The sequence below is a fragment of the Cherax quadricarinatus genome, chromosome 70 (assembly GCF_038502225.1).
Source record: "Cherax quadricarinatus isolate ZL_2023a chromosome 70, ASM3850222v1, whole genome shotgun sequence".
Taxonomy (NCBI): Eukaryota; Metazoa; Arthropoda; class Malacostraca; order Decapoda; family Parastacidae; genus Cherax; species Cherax quadricarinatus.
In genome coordinates, this window is record NC_091361.1 from 21986371 (window position 1) to 22000717 (window position 14347).

At 41.1% G+C, this 14347-nt stretch overlaps 1 protein-coding gene across 5 annotated transcripts in view; it reads left to right on the forward strand.

Annotated features, from left to right (window-relative positions):
- GluProRS (Glutamyl-prolyl-tRNA synthetase) overlaps nt 1–14347 on the forward strand; it is a 105789-nt gene that overhangs the window by 27206 nt on the left and 64236 nt on the right. For 2 of the 5 annotated variants that reach the window (XM_070099950.1, XM_053797227.2), the window contains one exon: nt 4058–4230. The exons of 2 other annotated variants lie outside the window; for them this stretch is intronic. In XM_070099950.1, the coding sequence (XP_069956051.1) occupies nt 4058–4230 (173 nt within the window). Of the gene's footprint in view, nt 1–4057; nt 4231–14347 lie in introns of those variants that run through there. One more of the 5 variants, XM_070099953.1, reaches the window with a different exon arrangement.

Consider the following 14347-nt stretch of genomic DNA (forward strand, 5'->3'; position numbering starts at 1 on the left):
CATCTTGAACACCACCATCTTCAGCTACAACTGCACCACATCCACCAGACCGCACATGGAAATGGCAGGAAGACAGCATGTTTGCTCCCAGTCCATGCCATTTTGATGACACGAACAGCAGAATAAAACTATATTTTGTGACTCATACAAACTTTATTTCTTTGAGCTTTTCTTTGATAATGCCCTGTTGTAGCTTATTATGTGGCAAACAAATTCATATTAATTATTATGGGTACTGTATGCAATGGCTAACACCTTTGTTTCAACATGGTCGTACCTGCATGAATGGAAGGAGACTACTGTGGCAGAAATGCATGTGTTCTTCACATCTGTTACGTCCAGAACAATACAGTGGTACCTCGGGATACGAACTTAATTTGTTCCAGTAGGCTGTTGGAGTGCTGATACTGAACGAATTTGTTCTCATAAGGAATAACTTAAATTAGATTAATCTGTTTCAGACCCCCAAAAAATACACTTACATAAGCACTTACATAAATACACTTGCATAGTTGTTTGTGTTTTGAGCTGTTCGTATCCCGAGGTACCACTGTATTGCTAAATACTGGACTGTTGGACAAACACTCATATGTACTTTTTTTTTCCCTCCCCCCCCCCATTTGGTGACCTTATTTCCCAAAATTTATTCCTGTTGCTGTTGCATTTCTCTACCAAAGCAAATCCTAACTAAGACATATTCAAAATCAGGGAAGCTTCATATACAGTGGAACCTCTACTTACGAGTGCATCCACGTGCGAGTTTTTCCAGATACGAGCAGCTGCTTGGTCGATTTTTTGCTTCTAGACGCGAGTAAAATTTCCAGATGAGAGCGGGCCTCCAGGGAGGTTAATTGACACTGGTGAGGGGGCTCTTGCTCTTGATCTAGGAAATTGGATCTCATTTGTTTGGTAGACTATCTTATTGAAACTTGGGCAATGTATGGTGAAAAGATGCTTCTTAACGTACACCAAAAATGAAAGAAATCGGACCATAAATAACGGAGTTCACTTCTCAGCCATTAGCCTCCCCTTAGCGGTATATTTTCGTATGGTTTTTATGGTTGTATTCTCGTTTTATTTGGTCTCATGTGATAGAATGGAAGATATGCTACAAAAATAAATATGATTTTAATTGGTTTCACGATGAAAAGTACCTTGAAATTGAGCTCAGAATAGCAGAAATGTTCGATTCTTTGGGGACATCAGTGGTAGACAACATGAGGTAGCAGTGGCAGACAACATGAAGCAGCAGTGGCAGACATCATGAGGTAGCAGTGGCAGACAACATGAAGCAGCAGTGGCAGACAACATGAAGCAGCAGTGGCAGACATGAGGTAGCAGTGGCAGACAACATGAAGCAGCAGTGGCAGACATCATGAGGTAGCAGTGGCAGACAACATGGCAAAGTGTAGCATTAAGAGTGTAGCAATTAAGTGTAGCATTAAGAGTGTAGCACTTATGTCACTGACTTTTTTGGGTTATCCTAGGCTCTCTATGCATGTAGTCAGGAGCAGGAATGGCCACTGTGGTGGCCCTATAAACTCCAACATTAATGGCTGCTGTCACCACCACTAGCCACATACCTAATGACATGTATTTTATTCATTCTAGTGTATATATCATGTTTCAATGTTATTAATATTGTTTATTATGTCATATTACATGAATTGTGATAGATAAATAAGCTGTAGAGTTGATGTTAGGGAACTTATTGAAGTATTTTCTCGTGCCTGGAATTCCACTGGAACGAATTAATTCCATTTCATTTAATTTAAATGAGGAAAATTGACTCTGCAAACAGGCAAATTTAGTTGCGAGCAAGGTCATGGAACGGATTAAACTCGTAAGCAGAGGTTCCACTGTACCTATATGAAAACAAATTCAATGAGTTTTTCTACCTGTTCAAAAACATTGTGATTGATGAGTCTTTGACATTGTCCAAGGGACAGTTGTCATTCAAACAGCACATACCTAGCAAAGAAAACTGCTTTTGTTTCAAATTATTCACCACATGTGATTGTGAGAGCGACATAGAGTGGACAATGAAAGATGTACCCAAAAATTACTTGGGAGCACTTGATCGAGCTGCTCATGGATAAGGGACATGCATTATTCATTGTATACTGGACGTCACTACCTGTGAACAAATGATATAGATGTTTGTGGTACATTTCAAGGAATGAGGAAGCATATGTCCAAGTCTGATGTGTACTTATCTAGGAAAATCAGGTGTATGCTTTCATTGACAACAACATTGCATGATAAGCGGGCTGTGACTACTGACCACTGTTTATTTAAATGAAATGAAACCTACCAGGAAGAAAGAGGCATGGTTGAACCTGTTATGAAGTTAGCTGCTGTGATTGTAATTGATTCCATTAACAACATACATTTAGTGGACTTATGTGATAGATTAGTTTTATGGATTCTGCATAGGAGTTTCCAATGGTAAACCAAACTGTTTTTCCAGTGTCAGTATTGCCATATTCAGTGCATGTAATATGTATCAGGTAAAGACTGGCAAGAGACCAGCTGATAACTTAAATTTTGCCATTGTAATCCAAATCATCGCTAGATACCCAGTTACACTTCCTGCACCACAGCACCCCTGCACAGACATCCAAATTACCACTTGTCTAGGGCCTGATAAGCACTACCTAACAGCCATTCCTACCATGGATGTAAAGAAACATGTGGAGAAGAGGTGTTAGGTGTTTGTTGACATGACAAGAAACTATTGAAATACAGGGGCACCAAATGTGTGTGTGTAAAACCTGTGAAATGCCATACTGCACTGAATCCTGCTTTGAGGAGTTCCATGAACTCCAATAATTCTGAAATGCAACACATAAGTATCTTATATACTTTTTGACACAAACAAATCCAATATCCCTTTTGGTTTTGGTTGCTAACTCTGACATTTTATTCATATGTACATAGTGAATACAGTTCAGTACAGTACAAGCTATTACTGCATGTTGTTTCACAAATATGTAAATCTTTAAAAATTGTATTTCTTTCATAATTCTTTTGTATTAGTTTTAATAATGATAAAGTCCTTTAATTTTTTTTTTAACACATGGGCCATCTCCCACCAAGGCAGGTTAACTGAAAAAGAAGCAAGAAAAGTTTTCCTTTTTTTAAATTTAGTAATTAATACAGGAGGAGGGGTTACTGGAACTTTGCTCCCTCCTCTTGCGACACGCATGGCTTACGGAGGAAGGATTCCTCTCCACTTCCCCATGGAGATTATTATTTTTTTTTCGTATTTGCCGGTATTCTCCCGGCTCGGGTCTTTTCCAAGTAGTGGTGACCCGGCCTTGGCTCCCTATCTGGGGAGTATCTCGAGACCTAAGTCTCCCATGGGAGGAGGTACAAGTACCCCCTCATCTTTAGGACCAAGTGTCCCCAGGCCTAGCCACAGTCCCCACCCTCACGGGGCTGGTAGGGAGAAGCTAGGCCTCTGGTCTGCCATCTGCCCCGCCCCAAAGGGGCTCGTGGGGATGGCAGTCGTGTGAGCTGCAGGTGGTAGCAAGCTCAAACCATAGATTATTATTATTATTAATAATAATAATAATAATAATAATAATAATATTTATTATTATTATTATTATTATTATTATTATTATTATTATTATTATTATTATTATTATTATTATTATTATTATTATTATTATTATTATTATTATTATTTGGAAGTGCTTTGGGGCTGATAGAATTTTGGGGCTCTACTTTTTCCTCTGGCACCACCCCTGCCTAGCAGTGGTATAGCTAGAGTGGTAGCAGGGGGAGGCCTTTAAATATTTTATACAAATCCCATAGTAATCCCAGGAGTGACCTCTTATTTTCCAGTCTTTAATAATATCCAAAGTTATGTTCAATATTTGATAAATGATTACATGTATAGTGTACTGTAGTACTGGAATTATAGTGTACTGTAATATGGGATTTATAGTGTACTGTAATACTGGATTTATAGTGTACTGTAGTACTGGAATTATAGTGTACTATAGTACTGGAATTAGATATATCTTAGGAAATATTTTATCCTTTACAGGGGCAATTTTAACCTGTTCTAAGGTTGGTATATCAGTGGAGTGGAGTGAAGAAACCGGTTTAGCCCTGAGTGACACCTTCAGCGTCACCTCGTCACATGGTATATCCAGACACCTGGCTAGAGTGAATCCTTCCCTGGACTTGTATCCTAGTCATATTCTTCATCGAACTGAGGTACTGTGCATTATTTGTCTTGCTACTGAAATGTGATGGAACAAGTGCAGCAAACTAAATGATAAATTTTTACAAAATGAACATTTCTCCAAATGGTTGAATGTTAATGCTGTACAGTAAGTCCTCACTTAATGTCATCAATAGGGTCTTGAAAACTGTGACTTTAAGCTCAACGATGCATAATGAAACCAATTTTACCATAGGCTAAATGATATAAACATACGGGTGCATGGTGCACCTTTAGCACTCATTGTAACAGGGTTAAATCAAGGAATAAATATTTGCTAAGCAAAAATTATAAGAAGTGCCACCTACCAACCGGCAGTTTATAAACAAACGAGAAAACTTCACACAGACAACTGACCCAGCCAAGAATCAATTTTTTTTTTCTCGTCAACTTGGACTTCCAGCAAGCGTGCATGAGCGTGTTAGATAGGAGTGAATGGAGACGAATGGTACTTGGGACCTGACGATCTGTTGGAGTGTGAGCAGGGTAATATTTAGTGAAGGGATTCAGGGAAACCGGTTATTTTCATATAGTCGGACTTGAGTCCTGGAAATGGGAAGTACAATGCTTGCACTTTAAAGGAGGGGTTTGGGATATTGGCAGTTTGGAGGGATATGTTGTGTATCTTTATATGTGTATGCTTCTAAACTGTTGTATTCTGAGCACCTCTGCAAAAACAGTGATAATGTGCGAGTGTGGTGAAAGTGTTGAATGATGATGAAAGTATTTTCTTTTTGGGGATTTTCTTTCTTTTTTGGGTCACCCTGCCTCGGTGGGAGACGGCCGACTTGTTGAAAAAAAAAAAAAACACTAAGATGAAACGATGTTAAGTGAGGACTTATTGTATTTGCTCTTTTTTTTTTTTAATGTGAAATCTCAGTAGTCCTTGCTAATGAAAAATGTTGGGTTCCAAACTACTGTAAATTAGTATTGTATATGGTTGTCCCTTGCTTTATGCAGTATATTCCTTCCAGGCAAATGGCAGCTATAATAAGCTCAGTTAGGCCATTGACATTTAATTTACATAATAAATTCTTAAATATGTTTTGTGAACTGCACCTTTTGCATTTGACATGGGTATATTGTACATACGGTATTGTACAAGAATGGTATGCAGTACCGACAAGGTGATATTTAGCCACATGCAACAGATGTTGCACGTGTGTCTAAATATCATCATGTCGGTATTGCATACCATTCTTGTAGAACTTGTCAGACACTGCAACATCATAGAATCTTGATTCTGAGGACATGTACATAACCTACTTCACGGCTATAACAACTACTACTACAAGTAACCCATTTCTTTGGGTCTGACATACTTCCACTGGGGAATCCCGCCTACCAGTGACTATGCCCTCGTCTGCTACACGTCCCTTTCCACCTGGCATTAGTATATAAGCACCAGCCTCCTTGCCCATGCTTCAGAATCTCCATAACCACGGTGCTCTTCACACCAACTCCAAGGCTGAGGGACTGATTACCTTATCTTCTGTATATAGTTCTGCTGTCTTTAAAGTATGTCCTAGAATTTGTATTGATAAAGGCACTGGATGGCAAAACATCTACAATAAAGATACCCAGATGTTACACATGTGACGTATGGTATTACCAGTACAGTATATTTTGTACATATGATATTATGAGTACAATGTGTATTGTACATATAGTATTGCCTGTACAATATGTATTGTACATATGATATTGCCAGTACAATATATGAACAGTATATTTTACATATGGTATTTCCAGTACAATGTACAGTGGACCCTCGAGTTTCGGCAGCCTCGACTTTCGTGAAATTTGACCTTCGGCGAGTTTTTTTTGGAAAAATTTGTCTTTGAGTTTCGTCAGAAAACTCGTGTTTCGGCGACTGTCTGATACCCGTCCGCCCGTCACCACACACACAAAGCCAGTCTCCCACGCCATTCACACTCAGTGTGCCATTGTTTACCAACACGTGACCATCACCTCGCGGGTTCATACGTAATAATCCATTGTATTTTGTGATTACAACTGCTAAATAAGTCACCATGAGCCCAAGGAAAGCTAGTGCAAGCCATTTGGTAAAGACAGTGAGGAACACGATCAAATTCAAGAAGGAAATCATTAAAAAATATGAGAGTGGAGTGCGTGTTACAGAGCTTGCCAGGATGTATGGCAAGCCCCATTCAACCATCAGTTCGATCGTGGCGAAAGGAAAGGAAATAAAGTGTGCCGTTGTTGCAAAAGGGGTGCATATGCTGACAAAAAGGAGATAACAAATCCTCGAAGAAGTGGAGAGGCTATTGTTGGTGTGGATTACTGAAAAACAGCAGGAGATAGTGTTACGCAGTCGATAATATGTGAAAAGGCAAGGCAGTTGCACGACGATCTCGTAAAGAACATGCCTGTAACAAGTGGTGATGCTTGTGATTTTAAGGCCAGCAAAGGTTGGTTTGAGATATTTAAGAAGCGTAGTGGCATTCACAGTGTGATAAGGCATGGTGAGGCTGCCAGTTCTGACAAAAAAGCAGCTGAGAAGTTTGTACAGGAGTTTAAGGAGTGCGTAGACACTGGAGAATTCAAACCCCAGCAAGTGTTTAATTGACGAAACAGACCTCTTCTGGAAGAATGCCAAAGAGGACCTACATCACGCAGGAGGAAGCGGCACTCCCAGGACACAAGCCTATGAAAGACAGGCTTACTCTCATGTTTTGTAGTAATGCTAGTGGGGATTTTAAAGTGAAGCCTTTACTGGATTATCACTCTGAAAATCCCAGAGTGTTCAAGAAATACAGTGTTGCCAAGAGTAACTTGTGTGTGATGTGGAAGGCTAACAGTAAGGCATGGGTCACAAGGGGAATTTTCCTAGACTGGTTTAATGAAGTGTTTGGCCCCAGTGTGAAGAAATACCTCCTGGAAAATAAATTGCCACTCAAGTGCCTCCTGATAATGGACAATGCTCCTGCTCATCCTCCAGACTTGGAAGAGCAAATCGTAGAGGAGTTTAGTTTCATCACGGTGAAGTTCTTGCCTCCTAATACCACTCCTCTCCTCCAGCCCATGGACCAGCAGGTCATTTCAAACTTCAAAAAACTCTACACCAAAGCAGTGTTTCAGAAGTGCTTTGAAGCGACCTCAGACACTGAATTGACCCTAAGAGAGTTCTGGAAAGATCACTTTAATATCCTCCATTGCATAAACCTTATAGGTAAGTCTTGGGAGAGAGTGACTTCCAGGACTTGGAACACTGCTTGGAGAAATTTGTGGCCAGATTGTGTACAAGAGAAGGATTTTGAAGGGTTTGTGGCTGACCCTAAGGAACCTATGCCAGTTGTGGAAACTATTGTGGCATTGGGGATGTCCCTGGGGTTGGAGGTGAGTGGTGAGGATGTGGAAGAGTTGGTGGAGGACCACAAGGAAGAGCTAACCACTGAAAATCTGCAAGAGCTTCATCTGCAACAGCAACAGATCACAGCTCAGGAAACTGCTGCAGAGGAGGAGGAAGAGAAATGGAGAAAGGTGCCTTCTTCAAAGATTAAGGACATTTGTGGAAAGTGGACAGAAGTGCAAACATTTATGGATGAACTTCACCCTAACAAAGCTGTTCCAGGCAGTATTGGCAACATGTACAATGGCAGTGTTGTGTCCCACTTCAGGGAAATCTTAAAGAAACGCCATAAACAAACCTCTCTGGACAGATATTTTGTGCGACAGGGGTCCAGTGACTCTCAAGCTGGTCCCAGTGGCATTAAAAGAAGAAGGGAAGTAACCCCAGATATGGACTTTATGCCTGAAGTCCTAATGGAAGGAGATTCTCCTTCCAAAAAATAGTGTACACCTTCCTCCTATCCCCTCCTCCCGTCTTCCATCCACGCAGAAGTCTTCAGTAAAGGTAAGTGTAATATTATTATTTATTTTAAATGCATGTACAGTGGACCCCCGACATTCGATGGCATCGGTATTCAATAAATCCGGTATTCGATGCATTTTATCGCAAAAATTTTTCCTCGGTATCCGATCGAAAACCCGGTATTCGATGCGATTCGTACGAGACGTGTCCATGTGTGGCCTGAACTGCCCCGTGTGTGCCAGTGTTTACAAGCCAGCCATTGTGCGTGCATCTAAGGATACATTCAGTACATTCCACATTATCACTGTTTTTGGTGCTTGTTTCTGCAAAATAAGTCACCATGGGCCCCAAGAAAGCTTCTAGTGTCAACCCTTCGAGAAAAAAGGTGCTAATGACTATTAAAATGAAGAAAGAGACAATTGCAAAGTACAAAAGTGGAGTGCGTGTGTCAGAGCTGGTCAGGTTGTATAGTAAACCCCAGTCAACCATCTCTACTATAGTGACCAGGAAAATGGCAATCAAGGAAGCTGGTCTTGCAAAAGGTGCAACTGTGATTATGAAACAGCGACCGCAAGTATTAGAAAATGTTGAGAGACTGTTATTGGTGTGGATAAATGAAAAACAGATAGCAGGAGATAGCATCTCTCAAGCGATCATTTGTGAAAAGGCAACAGGTGTAAAGAAACATGTCTAATGTCTCTACCCTCGCTGGGAATCAAATATTTACCAAAAATCATATATGGCTAACCCAAGCCAGGTACTAAAAATAAGCCATGTTGACTTTTTTGGGTTATCCTAGGTTCTCTACACATATGCTGCCATGTGTGATAATCTATATAGAGAAAATAACTTTTGTTTCATGTTTATGGTGCAGTACAAGTGTATATCACAGTTAGCCCTGTGCTACACTCCGTTTTCTCTAATATAAGCCCCCAAGACAGGGATAGAATGGTATTTGTATACCATATCCTCTTCATACTTCCGTCGAACTGCTTGGTATTATGCCAAATATTATTCATTCTGGAGTATTTAACATGTTTTATATTATTTATATTGTTTTTTATATCATATTAGATTAATTCTGATAGGCAAATAAGCTGTAGTGTTGATATTAGCATAATAATAAAGCATATTCTGCTTCATGAGACTGACCTCATGGCAACCGACACTGGCTTCAAAGCCACATTATCTTTAATGGATAATGTACTGTGTAGGTGCTTTACATAATGAGAAGCATTTCTTTTATTCGTTGGAACCATGGCTAGGGCTAAAAGTAAGCAAGTTAAAACAATAAATGGAGAAAAAGAAATTGAAATGCCTTATGCAGCAAGTAGCACCACCAAACAGTACCAGCAGGTTGGTGTGGTGACCCTGGAAATTGGAAATTATGCTAGCCAAAATTAGTGCCGAATAACTGAAGGAACCGAATAACTGATTGCCGGATTTGTGATGGCGGACCTGTACATTGGAACCTCTACTTGCGAGTGTAATCCGTTCCATGACCTTGCTCGCAACTGGATTTCCTCGTTTGCAGTCGATTTTCCTCATTTAAATCTGCAACTAGTGATGATGTGAGTGAATTTAAGGCCAGCAAAGGTTGGTTTGAGAGATTTAAGAAGCGTAGTGGCATACATAGTGTGATACGGCATGGTGAGGCTGCCAGTTAGGACCACAAAGCGGCTGAAAAATATGTGCAGGAATTCAAGGAGTAGATAGAAACTGAAGGACTGAAACCTGAACAAGTGTTTAATTGTGATGAAACAGGCCTGTTCTGGAAGAAAATGCCAAGCAGGACCTACATTACTGAGGAGGAAAAGGCACTCCCAGGACATAAGCCTATGAAAGACAGGCTTACTTTGTTGATGTGTGCCAATGCTAGTGGTGATTGCAAAGTTAAGCCTTTATTAGTGTATCACTCTGAAACTCCCAGAGCGTTCAGGCAAAAGAATGTCCTCAAGGATAATTTGTGTGTGCTGTGGAGATCAAACAGTAAGGCATGGGTCACTAGGGACTTTTTCTATAACTGGTTACACCATGCATTTGCCCCCAATGTCAAAGATTACCTAACTGAAAAGAAATTAGAACTTAAGTGCCTCCTGGTGTTAGACAATGCCCCTGGTCATCCTACAGACGTGGCAGAGCGACTTTATGGGGACATGAGCTTCATTAAGGTGAAGTTTTTGCCTCCTAATACCACTCCTCTCCTGCAGCCCATGGACCAGCAGGTTATTGCAAACTTCAAAAAACTGTACACAAAAGCTCTGTTTGAAAGGTGCTTTGTAGTGACCTCAGAAACTCAACTGACTCTAAGAGAGTTTTGGAGAGATCACTTTAATATCCTCAATTGTATAAACCTTATAGGTAAGGCTTGGGAGGGAGTGACTAAGAAGACCTTGAACTCTGCTTGGAAGAAACTGTGGCCAGAATGTGTAGACCAAAGGGATTTTGAAGGGTTTGAGGCTAACCCTGAGAGGAGTATACCAGTTGAGGAATCAATTGTGGCATTGGGGAAGTCCTTGGGGTTGGAGGTTAGTGGGGAGGATGTGGAAGAGTTGGTGGAGGAGGACAATGAAGAACTAACCACTGATGAGCTGATAGATCAACTTCAAGAGCAAGAGGCCAGACCTGGATAAACTGGTTCAAAGGAGGGGAGAGAGAAATTGAAGGAATTGCCTACTTCAAAGGTTAAGGAAATGTGTGCAAAATGGCTTGAAGTGCAAACCTTTTTTGATGAAAATCACCCTCACACAGCTATTGCAAGCCGTGCTGGTGACTGTTACAATGACAATGTTGTGAACCACTTTAGACAAATCATAAAGGAACGAGAGGTACAGGCCACTATGGACAGATATGTTGTGCGAAAGAAGTCCAGTGACTCTGAAGCTGGTCCTAGTGGCATTAAAAGAAGAAGGGAAGTAACCCCAGAAAAGGACTCGACACCTCAAGTCTTAATGGAAGGGGATTCCCCTTCTAAACACTAACACACTCTCTCCCCTCCTCCCATCCCATCAATCATCACCAGATCTTCAATAAAAGTAAGTGTCATGTAATTGTGCATGCCTTTTTCAGTTTGTGTGTACTAAAATTAACATTTCATGTGGTAAAAAAATTTTTTTTCATACTTTTGGGTGTCTTGCACGGATTAATTTTATTTCCATTATTTCTTATGGGGAAAATTCGTTCACATACCGAACATTTCGCATAACAGCCAGCCCTCTTGCACGGATTAAGGTCGCTATGCGGGGGTCCACTGTAATTGAAATGCATTAATCCGTTCCAGTGGAATTCTGTGCTTCAATAATTTCGCTAATATCAACTCTACTGCTTATTTATCTATCTCACTTCATCCAATATGACATAGTAAACAATATAAATAACATAGAAACCTGATATATATACTCTAAAATGAATAAAATACTGTATGTAATTCATGTAGTGGCATGGGCGGTGTTGGTGGTGGATGAGAGTTTGTCTGGAGACCGGACAAAATACTTCTTGAATAATTTTGCCCATATCATCTATATGGCTTATTTATCTATCACAATATAAACAATATAAATAATAAGTAATATAAATAACATAGAAACCTGATATATACTCTAGAATGAATAAAATGTCATTATATGTGTGGCAGCGGTGGTGGCGGCCGATGAGAGTTTGTCTGGAGACAGGACAAAATACCCCTTGAATATTTCGCTATCGTCAACTCTATGGCTTATTTATCTATCACAGCTCATCTAATATGAAACAATGAACAATATAAATAACACAGAAACCTGATATATACTCTAGAATGAATAAAATATGCCATTATGTAACAGGTATAGGCAGCCACAACCGCTCCCTCTATGTTGTGGTAAACACTGCCATTTAGTGATGGCCCTTTGAAGCCGTCTATTATAATTATTATTATGTTGTATGATATAGCACGTAATGAAAGTAGTTTGGTAGATTATGTATTGGTGGATAAAAGGTTGATGGGTAGGCTCCAGGATGTGCGTGTTTATAGAGGGGCAGCTGATATATCGGATCATTATCTAGTTGTAGCTACAGTTGGAGTAAGAGGTAGATGGGACAAGAGGAAAATGGCAACAACAAGTAAGAGAGAGGTGAAATTGTATAAACTAAGGGAGGAGGAAGTTCGGGTGAGATATAAGCAACTATTGGCAGAAAGGTGGGCTGGTGCAAGTATGAATTGTGGGGGGGTTGAAGAGGGTTGTAATAGTTTTAAAAATGCAGTATTAGAATGTGGGGCAGAAGTTTGTGGTTATAGGAGGGTGGGTGCAGGAGGAAAGAGGAGTGATTGGTGGAATGATGAAGTAAAGGGTGTGATATAAGAGAAAAAGGTAGCTTATGAGAGGTTTTTACAAAGCAGAAGTATTATATGAAGAGTAGAGTATATGGAGAGTAAAAGAAAGGTGAAGAGAGTGGTGAGAGAGTGCAAAAGGAGAGCAGATGATAGAGTGGGAGAGGCACTGCCAAGAAATTTTAATGAAAATAAGAAAAAATTTTGGAGTGAGTTAAACAAGTTAAGAAAGCCTAGTGAACGAATGGATTTGTCAGTTAAAAACAGAGTAGGGGAGTTAGTAGATGGGGAGATGGAGGTATTGGGTAGATGGCGAGAATATTTTGAGGAACTTTTAAATGTCGACGAAGAAAGGGAGGCAGTACAGTGGACCCTCAGCTAACGTTAAATCCAGCTAACGATACATTTTAACGCAAAATTTTTGCCTCAGCTAATGCTAAAAAGCTCACCCTACGAGATTCGAGATGCATGGGTGGGTGCCAGTGTTTACAAGCCAGCCAGTACGGTTGCATCCACGCATACAATCGGAACATTTCATATTATCACAGCATTTTTAGTGATTGTACCTGCAAAATAAGTCACCATGGGACCCAAGAAAGCTTCTAGTGCCAACCGTGCAGTAAAAAAGGTGAAAATTACTATGGAAATGAAGAAAGAGATAATTGCAAAGTACGAAAGTGGAGTGTCTCGGAGCTGGCCAGGTTCTATACCAAACCCCAATCAGCCATTGCTACTATTGTGGCCAACAAAATGGCAATCAAGGAAGCTGTTCTTGCAAAAGGTGCAAGTTTGTTTTCGAAACAGAGATCGCAAGTACTTGAAGATGTTGAGAGACTGTTATTGATGCGGATAAACGAAAAACAGATAGCAGGAGATACCATCTCTCAAGCGATCATATGTGGGAAATACGTACTATCGTACCGCGGTCAGCTGTTGCTGCACCACAGTCAGCTGTTGCTGCACCACAGCTGCTGCTGCACCATGGTTAGCTGTTGCTGCACCACTCAGCTGTTGCTGAACCACGGTGAGCTGCTGCTGCACCACGGTGAGCTGCTGCTGCACCACGGTCAGCTGCTGCTGCACCACAGTGAGCTGCTGCTGCACCACAGTCAGCTGCTGCTGCACCACAGTCAGCTGTTTCTGACCAACATGACTCATCCCGAACCTGTCCATCCAGCCTTGCCGTCATTGTTTACAAGCCAGGGTGGCCGGTTGCGTGCATACATTTGATACATTTTGTATTATTCCATTGTTTATAGTGCTTGTAACTGCTAAGTAAGCCACCATGGGCCCATAGAAAGCTTCTAGTGCCAACCCTGTGGTAAAAAGGGTGAGAAATATGTACTATCGTACCACGGTCAGCTGCTGCTGCACCACCGTCAGCTGCTGCTGCACCACCGTCAGCTGTTGCTGCACCACAGTCGGCTGTTGCTGCACCACGGTCAGCTATTGCTGCACCACGGTCGGCTATTGCTGCACCACGGTCGGCTATTGCTGCACCACGGTCGGCTGTTGCTGCACCACGGTCAACTGTTGCTGCACCAATTAGCTATTGCTGAATCACGGTCAGCTGCTGCTGCACCACGGTCAGCTGCTGCTGCACCACAGTCAGCTGCTGCTGCACCGCAGTCAGCTGCTGCTACACCACCATCATCTGTTGCTGCACCACGGTCAGCTGCTGCTGCACCAAAGTCAGGTGTTGCTGCACAACAGACAGCTGGTCCTAGTGGCATTAAAAGAAGAAGGGAAGTAACCCCAGAAAAGGACTTGCTACCTAAAGTCCTAATGGAAGGGGATTCCCCTTTTAAACATTAACAACTTCCATACTCTCCCCTCCTCCCATCCCATCAATCATCACCAATCTTCAATAAAGGTAAGTGTCAGTTTGTGTGTATTAAAATTAATATTTCATGTGGTAAAAAATTTTTGTTTTTCATACTTTGGGGTGTCTTGCACGGATTAATTTGAT